Source organism: Zonotrichia albicollis, chromosome 6, assembly GCF_047830755.1.
Source record: "Zonotrichia albicollis isolate bZonAlb1 chromosome 6, bZonAlb1.hap1, whole genome shotgun sequence".
Taxonomy (NCBI): Eukaryota; Metazoa; Chordata; class Aves; order Passeriformes; family Passerellidae; genus Zonotrichia; species Zonotrichia albicollis.
In genome coordinates, this window is record NC_133824.1 from 49,534,867 (window position 1) to 49,549,245 (window position 14,379).

General features: G+C 40.5%; 1 protein-coding gene across 4 annotated transcripts in view; it reads left to right on the forward strand.

The window, feature by feature from the left end:
• Window positions 1-14,379, forward strand: part of SHANK2 (SH3 and multiple ankyrin repeat domains 2) — a 277,448-nt gene that overhangs the window by 20,186 nt on the left and 242,883 nt on the right. For all 4 annotated transcript variants that reach the window (XM_074543726.1, XM_074543727.1, XM_074543728.1 and 1 more), the window contains one exon: window positions 10,439-10,658. In XM_074543726.1, the coding sequence (XP_074399827.1) occupies window positions 10,455-10,658 (204 nt within the window). In that variant the 5' untranslated portion in view covers window positions 10,439-10,454. The remainder of the gene's footprint in view (window positions 1-10,438; window positions 10,659-14,379) is intronic.

A 14,379-nucleotide genomic window follows, 5' to 3' on the forward strand; every position in this document is an offset into this window, starting at 1 on the left:
CTGTGGGAAAAGTCACTCTCCTTTTATGTAAGCCCCCTTTAGGAAGCATGTAAGAAAATTCAGCTGATATGTAAGTGGTGGCTTTCCATGTGTGACTGAAAAACCAAGAGGAGAAGTTTGGGTTTATTAAGAACTGCAGAAAACTTTTGAGGTGAGGCAACTAGTGCTGGCAAGTGTGGAAAAAAAAAACAACCCAAAACCAGCTGTGAAGGAGGCTACATAAAAGCTGTGGGAGAACATTAAGCAGACACAAAACCTAATAGCAAGTATTTTAAAATGCTTCTTTACAGGGTCAGCCCAGCCCCCAGTTCTACAGAAACCCAGGAGCCCTTCCAAGCACAGTGTTCCTGGGCAGCACTGCCTGTCATTCCTAGGAAGTCATGGTCACACGTGGGTGTCCTTCACAAAGGTTCTGTCAAATCCTCTCACAGCAGCTGCGCCTTTGAAACATTTTATTAAATCTTTTTCTAAATATTTTCTTCATGGGAGAAACTGATAGTAGTATGCCTGGAGTGCAAATGATCCTGGTTTTCTTATTAGGATTATTTTCTATCCTGAGTCAATCAACTTTTTTTTTTTTTTTTTTTTTGTAAATGCTTTTATATTCAGTTTGCATATCTTGATTAGACTGTGATAATTTCCATGGCTGGAATCTCCAAAGTGTGCTGTCAAGAAATTATAAATGGTAATGAATTCACTTAATCAGGACTTCCAGGAGTACAATCAACATGAAATCTAGTCAATTAGAAATAAATCTGTTTAAAGTATTTCTGGTTCTCCAACAGTCTCGTTTGAGGCCTTATGTTACCTGGGACTGAATTAGAGACCTACACAGACAGCTAGAAAAAACACTTTGCAAGAAATCACTGTAAAGGGGTATAAATGAGTCCAGACATTTAGGTGATGCTGAAATTTGCTTGAATCTCCATTATAAACTAAGTTACACAGCCACCAGAAGTGTATGGTGCCAGCTGTGACTTGGCACTCTGCAGACCACATCTTGCACCTTGTGTCCAGTTTTGGACCCACCACGGTACAGGAAAGATATGGAGAAACTGGAGCAGGTTCTGTGGAGGGGCACCAAGAAAAGGGAGCTGGAGTGTTGTCCTGCAAGGAGAGGGACAGGTAAGGCTGGAAAAGAGCTGGCTTCAGGGAGATTGTCCAGCAGGCCTGGATAAAAGCATGGACAGCCCAAGCAGATCTCATTGCTGGAATTCTCTGGGCAAGAGGGTGAAATAAAGACCTCCAGAGCCCCCTGTGACCCAAATGACTTGGTGATTCTCTGAGTCTCAGGCACAGCAAAGAATCCAGGTCGTTGTGTTCAGGGAGGCTGATTTTATTTTGGTTCTGCATTGAGAGAGGGCTACTTCAGAAAAACAGCTTTGTTGTTATCCTAAGCTGCCTCTAAATTAAAGGTATTGTGAGCAGATAACCCAGGGTGATTTAGTATGCTATTTATTCTTAATACTAAATTCCAAACTAAATCTGGCATTTAAATAGCAAAAGCTGGAAGAGTTTATGAATCTGTATTTTCACACAATGACATTCTTTCTATTTTTTGTTTCCCTTCTTTTGCCTAATGGTTTCAAACACGGATCTCATTTTGTTTTCTTCCTGCCTAAGAAGTGATATTTTATTTCTTGCACTGTTTACTGAAGGTAATTATTAAACCTTGGTAGTCAATGAGGAAACTGGCTCTTTTAATCAGTTTAATTGGGTTGATTGCATAACTTTTGGCTGGCTATAATTTGGTAAAAATGAGTTTTTTATCTGTATAATGAATAAAAAAATCTCAAAGGTCAAGAAAATAATTTATTTCTCAGTTATTCTATGGAGTCACTGTGCTGCCTGGGTCAGTTTGGCAGGTCATTTAACCTTTCTAAGCCTGCAAATATTTTCTCCACTCTGTCATCACCATCCTTCACCTGCACAACTCTAAAGAATGTCCTTGGTTGTGCCATGAGCACAGGCTGGAGTATAAAGCCCAAAATATGCTTTGCTTGGGTTGGAAAATAGCTGGGGAAGATGCAGCTAAGGTCAGCAGAGCCCCTTTTTCATAATTACCTGTGAGAAAGGAAGAAGTCAGGGAAGTTTTTCTGCAATTAAGGGAAGCCTGGAGACCATCTGGGAACCAGGGTATTTGCTGCAGACAGACACAGATGGGCAGAGGGATGCTGAGGACAGGGCACGGGGCTGTGCCTGCCCTGCAGTTTGGTACACCAAGGGCTGCTCACCTGCCCTGCTCCTCCTTCTCCTCCTCCCTTTCTGGGTCACCGTTGGTTTGTTGCTTCCCCCTGGACTAAGGGAAGAAGTGAAGCTGCTGTGGAGGTCAGGGAAAATCTCCCCCTGCAGGCTCTTGGCAGGGGACTGGCCTGGAACTGCCCACCTGGAGAGTGTGAGCTCTGTGCCCCCAGATCCCACCTGCAGACACCTGCAAACCTCAGCGCGTGTGTCCCGCTGAGTTGAAATAGAAAATAATTTGTTGAAATTAAATGAGAAAAAAACCCCTCAGCATACACAAGGAGAAAGGGTAATTGATTTTATTTGTTGTGCCTGCTCTCAACCAAAGATAACTCATCCTTTTATAAGAAAAGCAGAGCATCTATTTGAAGTTTTGCTTTTTTTTAACTGGCATGTTATTCCATTGATTAAACTAAAGCAAACAATGAGACTATTTCTGTCAACACAGCAAATCAAATGACACAGTAGTCCCCACCAGGATCACATCTGAGGAAAATTCAGGTTAAACTTCATAGCAAGCTCTAAATGCTAACCTGTGTGCAAGGAGGAGAGGAAATCTGCTTTATCTACATTCAAAGCTTGATCTAATCTGCATAACAAGACACCAGCAGTACTTCTCTGTTAGCATTTTATTCTATTTGTATTTGAATTATGAGAAAAAAATGTTCTATGGGTAAAGAGGAAAGAGGTTGATAAACATCAAATGCAAATTAACAAGCAACAAAGCTGCTTTGTCCATCAGGGATGTGAAATTGAGGTAAATATGTTCAACAAGCTTTGATTTTTTTTTTTTTTCAGACTCCTGTTGTAAATCTTTTTAAATTCTCCTATGTCCTTTTCCTTCCAACATATAATAATCTTTTTGATATTTACATAGCTAAGTGCAAGCAGAGGCTGGCAGCAGAAAGGCTGGAAAATAAAATGCCTTGCCCTATATGGTAAGAAAATTTGGTGGGCACCCCAAAATGACCAGTTAATCTATTTTCTTAGAAACAGACTATTAAAAATTGAAGTGGTGTAGTTACTTCAGTATTACTTCAAGAACATGTTGTAACTACTCACATTGTAGCATTCTTGGTTTGGATAAGTGAAGGGGAATTTTTCAGTCAGTGAATCTGCAGCCTATTTTGTCATAGAAAACTTCCAGGATGGGGCACCCATAGGTGCTCTGGGCAATCAGTGCCTCCCCACTTTCACAGTAAAGAATTTCTTTGTGATATTTTATGTAAAAGCTGTCGTGTTATGAAAAAATGCCTTTCCTGATCCAGAACTGCATAATTTTTCGATGTTTCTAGTTGTCTTTTCATACCTTGACTGTTGTTTTGCTCATGAATACAGTGTTGAGTCCAAGAAGACATCTCACTTTTTGGGTGCAAGTTGTGTATCTGGGACAATGTGCTTGGTGCATTTCTGAAAACATTTTGTTGCTTTCCATCCTATTTGGATTAGTTATTTAGATGCTACTTATTTAGCTTTTATTTTTGTTTAACATCTGTTTAAAGTGGTTTGGAATTCTGGTTCAATACATACTAAACAGCTGAATTTTCAAACTGAATGTTGCTTTTACAACAAAGTGCATGCAATTCTTGTAAAGATCTTATTTAATACTTCAAAGTGATTATTATTTTGCCATAAGTAAACTGTAGTTTCCACTGCAAGGAGTATTTAAATAATGTCTTAGGAGCACGGTTGTCTATCTGTTGGAAAGCAGAAGCTCTAATAAATGTGAAAGCTAGAGGCCTTGCTAAAAGCAGCTGTAGAAATGAGCAGAGCCTGGAAGGCAGCTCTGTGGGGCTCATGGGGCTGGGCCTAATTCCTTGTCTGGAAGAAGGACCTTTATTTAAAGGTCAGCCAGAATTGTTCTGGAAACCTTGCAGGGGCTTAAAAGAAGCCACTTAAGAACTTATATTGCCACTGGGAGTTGGCCTTTACTGCAAAGTTCCCTGTGCTGGTTAACATTTATAAATACTTGCTATGTTTCCCCTATTAATAAGTTTGAATCATTTTTGTATCCATTCTATCCAATTTTACTGCTCCACCCTGTCCTAAATCTTTACACCTGCTTCCTCTTCCTGCCAGCAGGTTCTGTTTTCTCATGTTGAAATCCTACTTCAAATGATTTTCATGTTGAAATTCCACTTCAGACGTTCAAAAGCTTTTTCTACATCTGCTTCTCTGCCCGTCTTCCAGCTTTCCTCATTCAGCAGAAGTTGCTTGTCTCTGGTATTCTCTGTACTTATCCTTGCCCAAAATGTCTCTTTACATCTGCCTGGCTGAACTTCAGCTTTTCCATGGAGATAACATGACCAGCTGAATAGTTTACAGGGAAAATAAATGCTAAGTAGAAGAGACAGAGAACAAAGGGGAAATTTAGCTTCCAAAGCTGCTTGGTAACGAAAGGAACTCCAAACTACCCTGTATTTGCAGGAATAGGCTGCTGGTGTAGATTTTTGTGTGTGTGCAGCAGTGATAATGGGGAAGTATCTATGTTTAAAAATACTAAAATTAAAAAAAATTACCTGCTTACAGACCCACTTTAATCATATGATGTTGGCATTTAAACTCTAAATACCAAAAGTTAATGGGACTTAGCTGCTTCTTAACAAGTCTGTACAAATAGGCATGAACATGAGAACTCAGAAATAAGTGGCAGGTTTGACAATTTCTTCACACAGTTTTCTTCTTTGTTTCCTTAAAAAATAAAAGGTGGGGTGAAGTCTCACTCATGAGGCCTTTTGCAAAACAATTTGACCCTTGTGCTGGTCACCCAGCAAAGAAATCAAGGGCTGCTTAAATCTGCTCTTTAACAGGGCAGTGAAAACAATCTCCTGGTGGTGCTGATGAGAATCAATGGATATGACCACTGATTTTGAAAATTGATTTCCAATCAATAATTCATCTTGGAAGCATGAGATGCCACACTGATAAACAGCAGCTTCAGAGAAAAGTACAGGAGGAATTTTTGCTCATCATTCTGGTACTGTAGTATTTGTGTCAGCACTCATCTTCTAAAATATTTATCTGGGTGTTTCAGTTATTTAACAGAAAGATCAAAAATACATCATCACCAGGAAGTGAATTTAAGTGAGGGGCAGCTGAATGGGGAATAAAGCTGTAATTAGGGGAGTTGTTCCTGTCTGGTGGAGCTGGGAGAACAAGGGAGCTGCAAGTGCTTTGTCTCCCTGAGGTTTTGCTGTGGATTGCTTAGCACTCCTTGTGCATGTTCCAGCTTTCTTCTTGTAGATATTTTCTTTTAGGTTTTGCCTTTGCCTGGCTGGGTTTGGTGCCTGTGCCCTGGCTGGAGTTGTGGAATTTGGGTGCTGATAACATTTCCCTTGGGGTTAATCAGGTGCCTCTGTTTGTGGAGATCTCAGTTTCCTGTCACTCAGCAGTGGTGTCCCAGCTCCACTCTGTGCTGGCGAACATTAATGCTCACTTTGGATGAAGTGGTTCTGCCCTTTTCAAGCCCTGGCAGTTCACTTCTGGCCCTGTGCCATCCTTCTCCTGCTGCTTCTGCAAACATTTGCATAGTGTCCAGTTCAGAGACATGATGGGTTTGGAAACTAACCTCTCAAACAAAAAAAAAAGAGCTGGAGTTTGACCTGGATCAGTGCTTTGATTTGCTTTACTGGGGACAAGGGTGGAGTGCTCTGGGGTCACAAGGAAGGTGGGCTTGCTTTTTGGGAGGCAATGCTGGTTACTGCCAGCTTTAAAGTTGGAGTGCAGAGGGAGTGTGAACCCATCAAATTGCAAATGGCCCTTTGGAATTGGTCTTCAATTCAAATTTTCCTCTGCATGACCTTTTCTGCCCAACCAGGGGGAGGTGTGAAATGCATGGTGTGCTGGGACTCAACCCTCCCCACCTTCAGCTCTGTCTGAAGTGCATTTTTGTTTTAATATTATTATAATTAGAAAAGAAAATGCTTGATCTTCTCCAGCATTTTAATTTAGCACCTCATCAAGCTGGTTCTTGAGCTGATATGTATAATCCTGAATAAAGCCACAGAATCCAAGTGTTGGAAGCTCTGGCAGGTTTTACACAGAAATCCCTTTCCTGAATAGTTTTCCTTCAGAGTTAATGACTAAATACCTCTTTCTAGCAGTGACTGTTCCTCTCCCAGCAAACTTTTCTCCCAGTCTGGTTCATGGCATTACTCAGCCTGTGACAATGCCCACTCTGTGTCCCAGATATTCCTGCAGGTAGGTTTGCAACTGGCCTCACTGCAGCAGTCTGGAGGGCTTCCCTCTGCAGGCAACAGGGCTGCTATTGTGCAAATGAATGTTTGTATAAAAATAGATTGGTCTTATCTTGACTAGGAGTCAGTGACCCCTGGATTTGAAACCTTGCTCTGAGACCTGGCCTTGGACAAGGCATTTGGTGCTTGGGCCTCAGCTGTGTTTTAGTGACAAACAAGACCAGGAGGGTTTGGTACTTTGCAGGGTCAACAAAAGTCACACAGAGCCATAAGTAAGCTGAAGATTTTAAAATGTGGTTTTTATAGTGGATTTATCTGATAGTACCTGGATGTTCAATGAAGATCTCCTGTCTGGTGTGTCTCTCTATTGGTGATATTTCAAACCCTCTCACATCAAGTTAAAATATCTAACTTACAAATGAATACAAATAAATATGTATATTTATTAAATTCCTTTTGTGTGATGTTCAACAACCTTAAGGCTCCAAAGAACAGATTAATCTGTTGCTGCTCTTGGTTTTTCCCCTGCTGTGTCTGTTTGCACTCTCTGGAGCACACCTTTCAGCCTGAGAGTGAGCTCTGGGAAATGAATTTTTTCCCATTTGGTAACCTGTGCACTAATTCCAGCCTTTTGCTATGTCCTTGTAGGGTTTTAAAAAAATATTTTTTAGAGAAAAAGGGAGTTTGATGGTCATGGCTTGGACTGTTTGAAATTCTCCTTAATGGTGCAGTGGCAGAATAACAAATTCCAGCAGATTTTGTGAAAGCTGTGGGCTGGACTGGAAAAAAACCAATCTAAAAATAGCATCTGTAAAGGGAAGGCAGCAGTCTGAGATATGCTCCTTTCCTCTGCCTGTTGGTCTGAGGAACATCACCTGGCCACAGCCCCAGAGGCTGGTGCACATCCTGCTGCTCCCGCCGAGCTAAAGGGCAACGGGCTGGGGGAGGAGTTCAGTAACATGGAGCAAGAAGCCATCCTTTCACTCTCTCATCTTCCTGCTTCCTTGTGGCCTTCCTCTGTCAAAATGGGTGCACAACCAGCTGCAGCTCAAGCTTGCTTTGCTTAGGGATGTGCAGAGGCCAGGGCAGGACAGTGCCTGGAGCTGGGGCACAGTCAGTGCCCAGGAGTTGAGAAATGTGGACAGACAACGTGAGGTGGAACAAACCCTGTTGTGGTGTGACACTTTTCATTGTATGCTTATTGTCAAGATAATGACATCTGCTTTTATTAATTTACAGAGAATCTTGTCAGTACTCCTCTACACCAAAAGCAGCCACAAACAAAACACAATCAGTTTAACTGTAGGAATCCTATGATCTATTGCTTTGTTTTTTTTTAAGAAAAGGAAGAAGGCATCCCAGACAACCATGATAAACCTAATCTATGTTTCAGCTGTGTTGAACCAATGAATTGCCAAGTAGGAATTAGGAATCTGGGATGCAATATTTTCATGGGTTATACAAGTATTAATTAGTAAGCCAGGCAACTTGCCTTTTTTTCCTGGTGTAGTAAGTCTGGTTGTGGAAAAATCTTTTAGGATATCCTTGGGACAAAAGTGAAACAGTTCCTAAACAATAACAGCTTCTCTGTGGGAGCTGTGGTAGCCAGTGGCTCTGGTTAACAAGTGGTGGGATCTTCCATTTCCACACAACTCGAGCCAACAAATGGCCAGTTTCTCCAGTATTCAAACAGTCTTGTTTAAAAAGTGGTGTTTAAATGATCTGTTTCCCAACTGTGCTGGTGGGGCCCATATCCTGTTCATCTTGCTACTGTGGATACAGACTCTCATTATCCTTTCTGTGCTTCCTTGTGCATTATTTTCCAGAAGATTAGGTGTCTTATGCCTTGTTGACATGTCTCCAAGAAGTGTTTTGTCCCAGTATTTATTAAACTTGAAGGCTCGATTCCTGGAAGCTGGTTTTTCAGCTGGACGTTTTCCTTTCTTATTATAGAATGAGATATTCCTGGGTAGTTTTTGCATGAAAATCCACTTGCCAAAACCTGGGGAAGTTTTTTCCTCTTAACCCAGCTCTTATTTGGCTGCTGTATAACTGCAGTTTACTGCTCTCTGTCAAATCCACTGCCCTGGAATGTGTTGCACTCTCAGATGGCTTTAGGGACAGACAAACCATGTGATGGTCTTTATGTCTTTCTGCTCACACTCACTGGCCTGTACCACTTATGCCCTTAAATTCTGTGTATTGCCCTGCTGTATTTTGGGTTCACATGTTTTAGCTGTGGCAGACAAATAGAGAAACCACAGAAATGTTTATGCTTTTTATTGACTTAAGGTGCTTTGGAGAGCAGCATTAATCTACAGTTCACTGAAGCAGCAAAAAATGAAATACTCCCTGCAGAGTTTTCCTTTGTAAATAGAGCCTTCCATTAAGCTGCTGTGAACTGGCTTGCTTTCAGGTTTCTGAATGCACTGGTTTTGTCTTCATTAGTAATTATAGCTGAGGGTAATAACAGTAGAATTATCCTTCATCAGAAGCAACAATAAGGCTTGATGATGTGGGGGTGTGGTGTGGTGTGATGTGATGTGCTGTGGGAGTGCTTGTCCTTGACCTCCAGCCCCAGGCCTGGCTCTCCACTGCCCAGCCAACCCATGGGCACCTGAAATGGGAAATGACAGTGGCAGCCTTTGGTCCCTGCTCTGGAGTCACTGCTGGGACAGTGACCGGGCAGTGAAGAGGGAATGATTTAAACCAAAGTGTTAGACACAGTGGTAAGAAAGGCTCTTTTATCCCTTGCTGTTGTTTGACTTGTTTACTTGGGCTGATCTGGCTGAGACATCAGTATAGAAAATGTGTACTTGGATACCACAGTACATTCACCTGGGTTGAGTGATCAAGTCACTTCACCCTTCCATGTTTCACTTTTGCTTTACTGGCTCTTTTTAAATGTGACCTGGCAGTGGAATTGCTTGTTTGGTTCATTGTTTCTTTCTTTCATGCATTCTTATTTTATTTTTCTTCTAACTGAATTTTTATTTTGCATTAAAATGCAGAGTAATTGTATGGGAGGATTACTCACAGGAAAAAAAGGAAAATAATAATACATTTTTCTGGCCTCCTAAATCTGATAAGTTATATGATGTCCAAGCACTGCAGAGTTTATTGTTGGTCTTTTCAGTTTTTTCCACTGTAAATGTTTTCCTCCATTTGTCCACAGAATAATAATTTTCATATCCTGGAGCAGCTTTGAATTTGTGGGACAAAACCACAAAATTCATTTGCTCTTATAGGTGGAAAAGCCCAGAAGGAAAATGTTCTGCTGTTCTTAGTGTGAGGCCCCTGATTACAAATGTCTGTAGTCTGGAATAAACATGACTTTCATTTTAGCCTAAGCTATATCACAGATTAAAACTGCTTCTAAACTCAGAGTACGTATAATGGCCAGATTTGGGTGGTGCTGGTTTAAAAGGATGTTGTGTGAGCCACAAACCACAGAGCAGCATCTGTGTCTGTCTGGATCCCTGTAGGATTTTGTTTTTTGGTTGGTTCCACTATTTGGGAATACTGACTTTTATGAGAGCCTCACCTGTGCAGATTCTTGATGTACAGGATGATGTTAGTTTAGCATTTGCATTAATTCCCTGAAATGTCTTTTCACTGGGAGGAGGAAGCTTCAAAGCCAGACCTAGCTCTTAGTACAGTTTACAGCAGTGCTGGTTATCACAGGACTGGGTAACTGTGCTGTTTTTTCTGGATCCTTTGGGAGCCTGGGTGTGCCTGGGAAGGAAGGTCATCTTCTTCTTTACTACTCTTTTGTTCCTTCTCCTGCCCTTCCTCTTTTCTAGTAAATTGGTAGCCAGATTTATTTCCTTTACTGTCTGCCTACCCACATAACTGACAGAAAGAAATAAAAGAGGGATAAACCATAAAACTTCCTTGTTAAATGCATGTTATTTCCAAGAAGAAAAAAAAATGCAGCTGATTCATTTTGAAGACTTGAACTGTAACTGATTTTTTTTTCTTTTTCTCCTTTGTATTGGCAGGATAAAAAACTTTAACATGCCTCGTAGCCCTACATCAAGCGAAGATGAAATGGCACAAAGCTTCTCTGACTATTCTGTTGAGTCTGAATCAGACAGCTCCAAAGAAGAAACTATTTATGACACAATTAGAGCAACTGCAGAAAAGCCAAGCAGCAGAATGGAAGACAGTCAGAGCAACACTTTAGTGATTCGAATTATCATACCTGACTTGCAGCAAACGGTAAGGCAGAGTGCACTGTAATTAAACAAAGTGAAATTAATGATTAGCTTTGCTGGCTTCAACCTGCAATACATCTGTTCCCTTTTTTTTACTTTCTTTTTTGACATATTACAGAAAAAATTAATGTTTTGTTTTAATGCCTATGCTTTGTACCCCAGTGGGTTATCTGACTGATTGCCTCAAGTAAAGGCACCATCCCTTCCAGAGAGAGAGAATTTAGTGTGTTGACCTGATGAAAGCCATGTTCATAAAGCAAAATCTCTCTGATCTGCATTCAGAGATTTTGGGTAAAAGAAAGAGACTTTGGAATCCATAGCTTTATAAAAAAATCACATGTTAACTCTATGAAATCCTCATATATATACATATATATATGGCTTCTCTAGTTCCTTTTCTCATGAAATAGTTTGTGATTGACACTAGACTGGGGTCCTGCAAGAGGTCATCAAATTCTCTTTACTATATTTGTTGTTTTTCTCTGTCAACCTGCCTCACAAAAGATATCCCTTTTAGAGAGCCTGTGGCTTTTAGAGTGTAAGGATGAGGAAAAAAAGCACAAATAAACCTTTCTTTCCTCCTTTGCTGCTGTGCCTTTACTACAGGGTGTCGTTTCTGAACCTTCCAGCCAGAGAAACCAACACTAGTGCTGTGATAGGAATAACAGTGTTGTGCTGGAAAAGGTCCTGGGAGAGACTGATTCCATCCAGAACCACAATTTGTCTGAGTTTGCTATTAATTATCTGAATTATCCTGGGTCTCCTTGAATGCTGCTGTCAGGATTTTCAGTGGTGGCACCAGCCTTTTGAAATTTCCAAGATCATTAAAACACATCCATTCCATGGATGTGAGCCGCGTACATCACTCTGTGCTGACATGTAATAGCTACACCATGCCCTGCTGCTGTTCAAGATCTATCTCATGAAACCCTTCCTTTCTTCTTAATTAAGTTCATTTTTAGGGTGATAGAGATGGGCTGGATGCAGCCTGACAGGGAAAAGCTGTTTTGACAGTGTGCCCTCAGGTGTGGTTCTGGAGTTCCTTTTTGATCATCTTACCAGCTTGCTCTATCTGCGACCCCTCGATGAACAGATCCATGAAAATGGAATAGAAATACCAGCTTTTCTGCTATGTTTACTCTGCTGTTAAAACCACAGGGATAGTAGCTTCCTGAAGTCCTCTCATTTAATTACTCTTTTTTTTTGTTATTTATTGACCTTATCAAGACAGATTTAAAAATTAATTTTACCATTTGTGCATTTTTATCACTTTACTTTTTGTATTTCTTTTTCCTTTTCAATAAACTCTTCATGAAAAGTAACTGAATTAAGTGATTCTAAAGCAGCTGATGTATTTCTTATTTAATTTATCAGCCCACAAACTCCTTGTGCAGGAAAGTGAAACCTGGATTCAGGTTAGCAAACAGAAATATTGGTGGATTAATGTAGTGAAGAGTTTGAGCTGTTGTACAGCTACAAGCCAGAGCAAACATAGGCCCCATTTCCTGTATAATTATACTTAATTTAACATATGAGGTGTTTAAAATTAGTCTGTTTAATCAAAGAAGCATGAAATAACATAATTTAGTTTTCTGCTTTTTTTTTTGTTTTTTAGGGAGTATGATCAAGACTGTATTTATTCTAAGGAAGATAAGTTTAGGGGTTTAGATAAAATTCAGCCCACTGGGAAGGTTTAAAGCCAAACTCCCAGGAAATGAAGTTTGCTTGTCTGCAGTGTCTGTGGTACAAACTGCCTTTATTCCACTGTAGGTGTGAGATAAGCGCCAAGCACCACGAGTAGGATGTGCTGCCATGGAAAGCTTTATAAATTACCACACATTGTAGGAAGTCTGTCTTGTTGCTCTTTTATTCTCATTTGAAACTTAGAAGACAATGTGAACCTTGACAAGTTCATACAGAGCCCTTAAGAACAATTGCTTTTCAGTTCTTGTATCAGTTTTTTTTTTGTCTCTTTCTCAGTTTGGGTGATAACCCAATTTACTGAAACACGACTTGGTAGAAATGGGAATTTCTCATTGCCTCTGTGCATGACCTGTATTCAATAAGTGTCATCCTTCTCACAGGAGGGTGGAGAATATTTAAATGAATAACTAAAAGATTTTCTGAGCTCAGTAAAATTCCTGAGGGAATGGAGAGCATGGAAAGCCCTCCAGTCTCAAGGAGCATGGGTAAAACAGCTGTGTTATCTGGCATATATTATTTTGTCTGAATCCAGGCCCAGTCATCTTGTATCCATTTCCTTTTCCAGCCTATGTAGGAACTAATCCCAAGTGATGCTGCCTCTAAGTGAAATCAGTCTGGTTCTTCAGGAGCTGTTGTCAAGGAAATCTTCTTTACCTTGGTATTCTGACAGCAATGATGTTTTGTGCTTAGAATTGCTCTTTGCCACAGACACTGAGGACACTTCTGTCAGCCAGTGGTTTTAAGGAATGTTTGCATCATTTTATTATCAACACATGGTGCTTGTTCCACTCTTGTTTTACCCTGTACTTGTGCTCCCCCTGGGTTATGTTTAAAGTCAAAATGCTCAAATCCATACATTTTATTAAATTCTGAGCCTGAGATGGGTTTGAGTCTGCTGAAGACTTCTCTGAGATACTTTCTGCCCAACTGTTTTGCTGCTCCACTGCAATAATGAGCATTTACTGATTCCTCCCTCCCTTGGGTTTGGTGTTTTTCAAACTATATTGGACTTTCTATGCAAAATAGTGTTTGGTAAGTGGCAGTTTGGTATAGCAACAGCTGTAGTTGGAGCCCCTTCTTGGTGTTCTGTTTCTGCATTTCTTTTTATACTTTTGTATCCTTTCTTTAATTTTTTAAAGTTATTTGTTGGGTTTTAGGATTAAGAATATTTTCCTATACTGTTTTTGCTTCTCAGATAAAACACTTTATTTACTTTGTGCACTTTTTACTTTTAAAAAAGTAGGAACCCAGTTGTGACAACTGCAGCTCGAGTCCCATTTTTCCTTGGGATGCCTCCAGTTTCACTTGTTTCCAGACTGTGCTGCCTCATAGATACTCCAGATTTTCTTTTACACCTTTTCTCAAGTATTCTTCTGTATCCCCCTTTGTGCCTGATAGTTCCTTGCTGCTTTCTGCTTGCTCTTCCTTGTTTTATCTTCAGTTTGGTAAGAGAATTTTTGTGCTGCTGGTATCTGTTCACATGCCCTTGATGTGGGCAGGTGATCTGTTGACAGCCTGGCCAGACTGGTTTTTCTGACCTGCCCTCTCATGAATTCTGTGTTTCCTGAGTGCAGCCTGATGAAGGAGAGCAGTGTTTCAGCAGAGAACCAAGCTGAACACAGCACAAACCAAAATGTGGGACTTGCTCCCTTTTCTCTCAATGCCAAACTCTCATTTGTGTTTCCCATTTTTTGGCTGTCTCATCTTTAATATCAGCATCTCCCATTAAAAGGAATAATTCATATTTTGATATCCTGCAGTACAGGCAGCAGTACAAACCATTTTGTCGTGTCCCTCAGTCACAGCACAGTTTGTGTGATTGACAGCTGAGCAGAAAGATGTGTTTGCTGATTGATTTTAAGCAGATAAATATTATCCCTCAGACATTTGGTTTGATAAACATTATTCCTGCTGAATTAATATCTTCCCTTCAGCAGGGGGAGTTGTGTTTTCCCTGGCTTCCCATCCTGCCCTTCACTCAGGGACTTGCTCTCACCAGTGTGCAGGAATGCAAGATTATA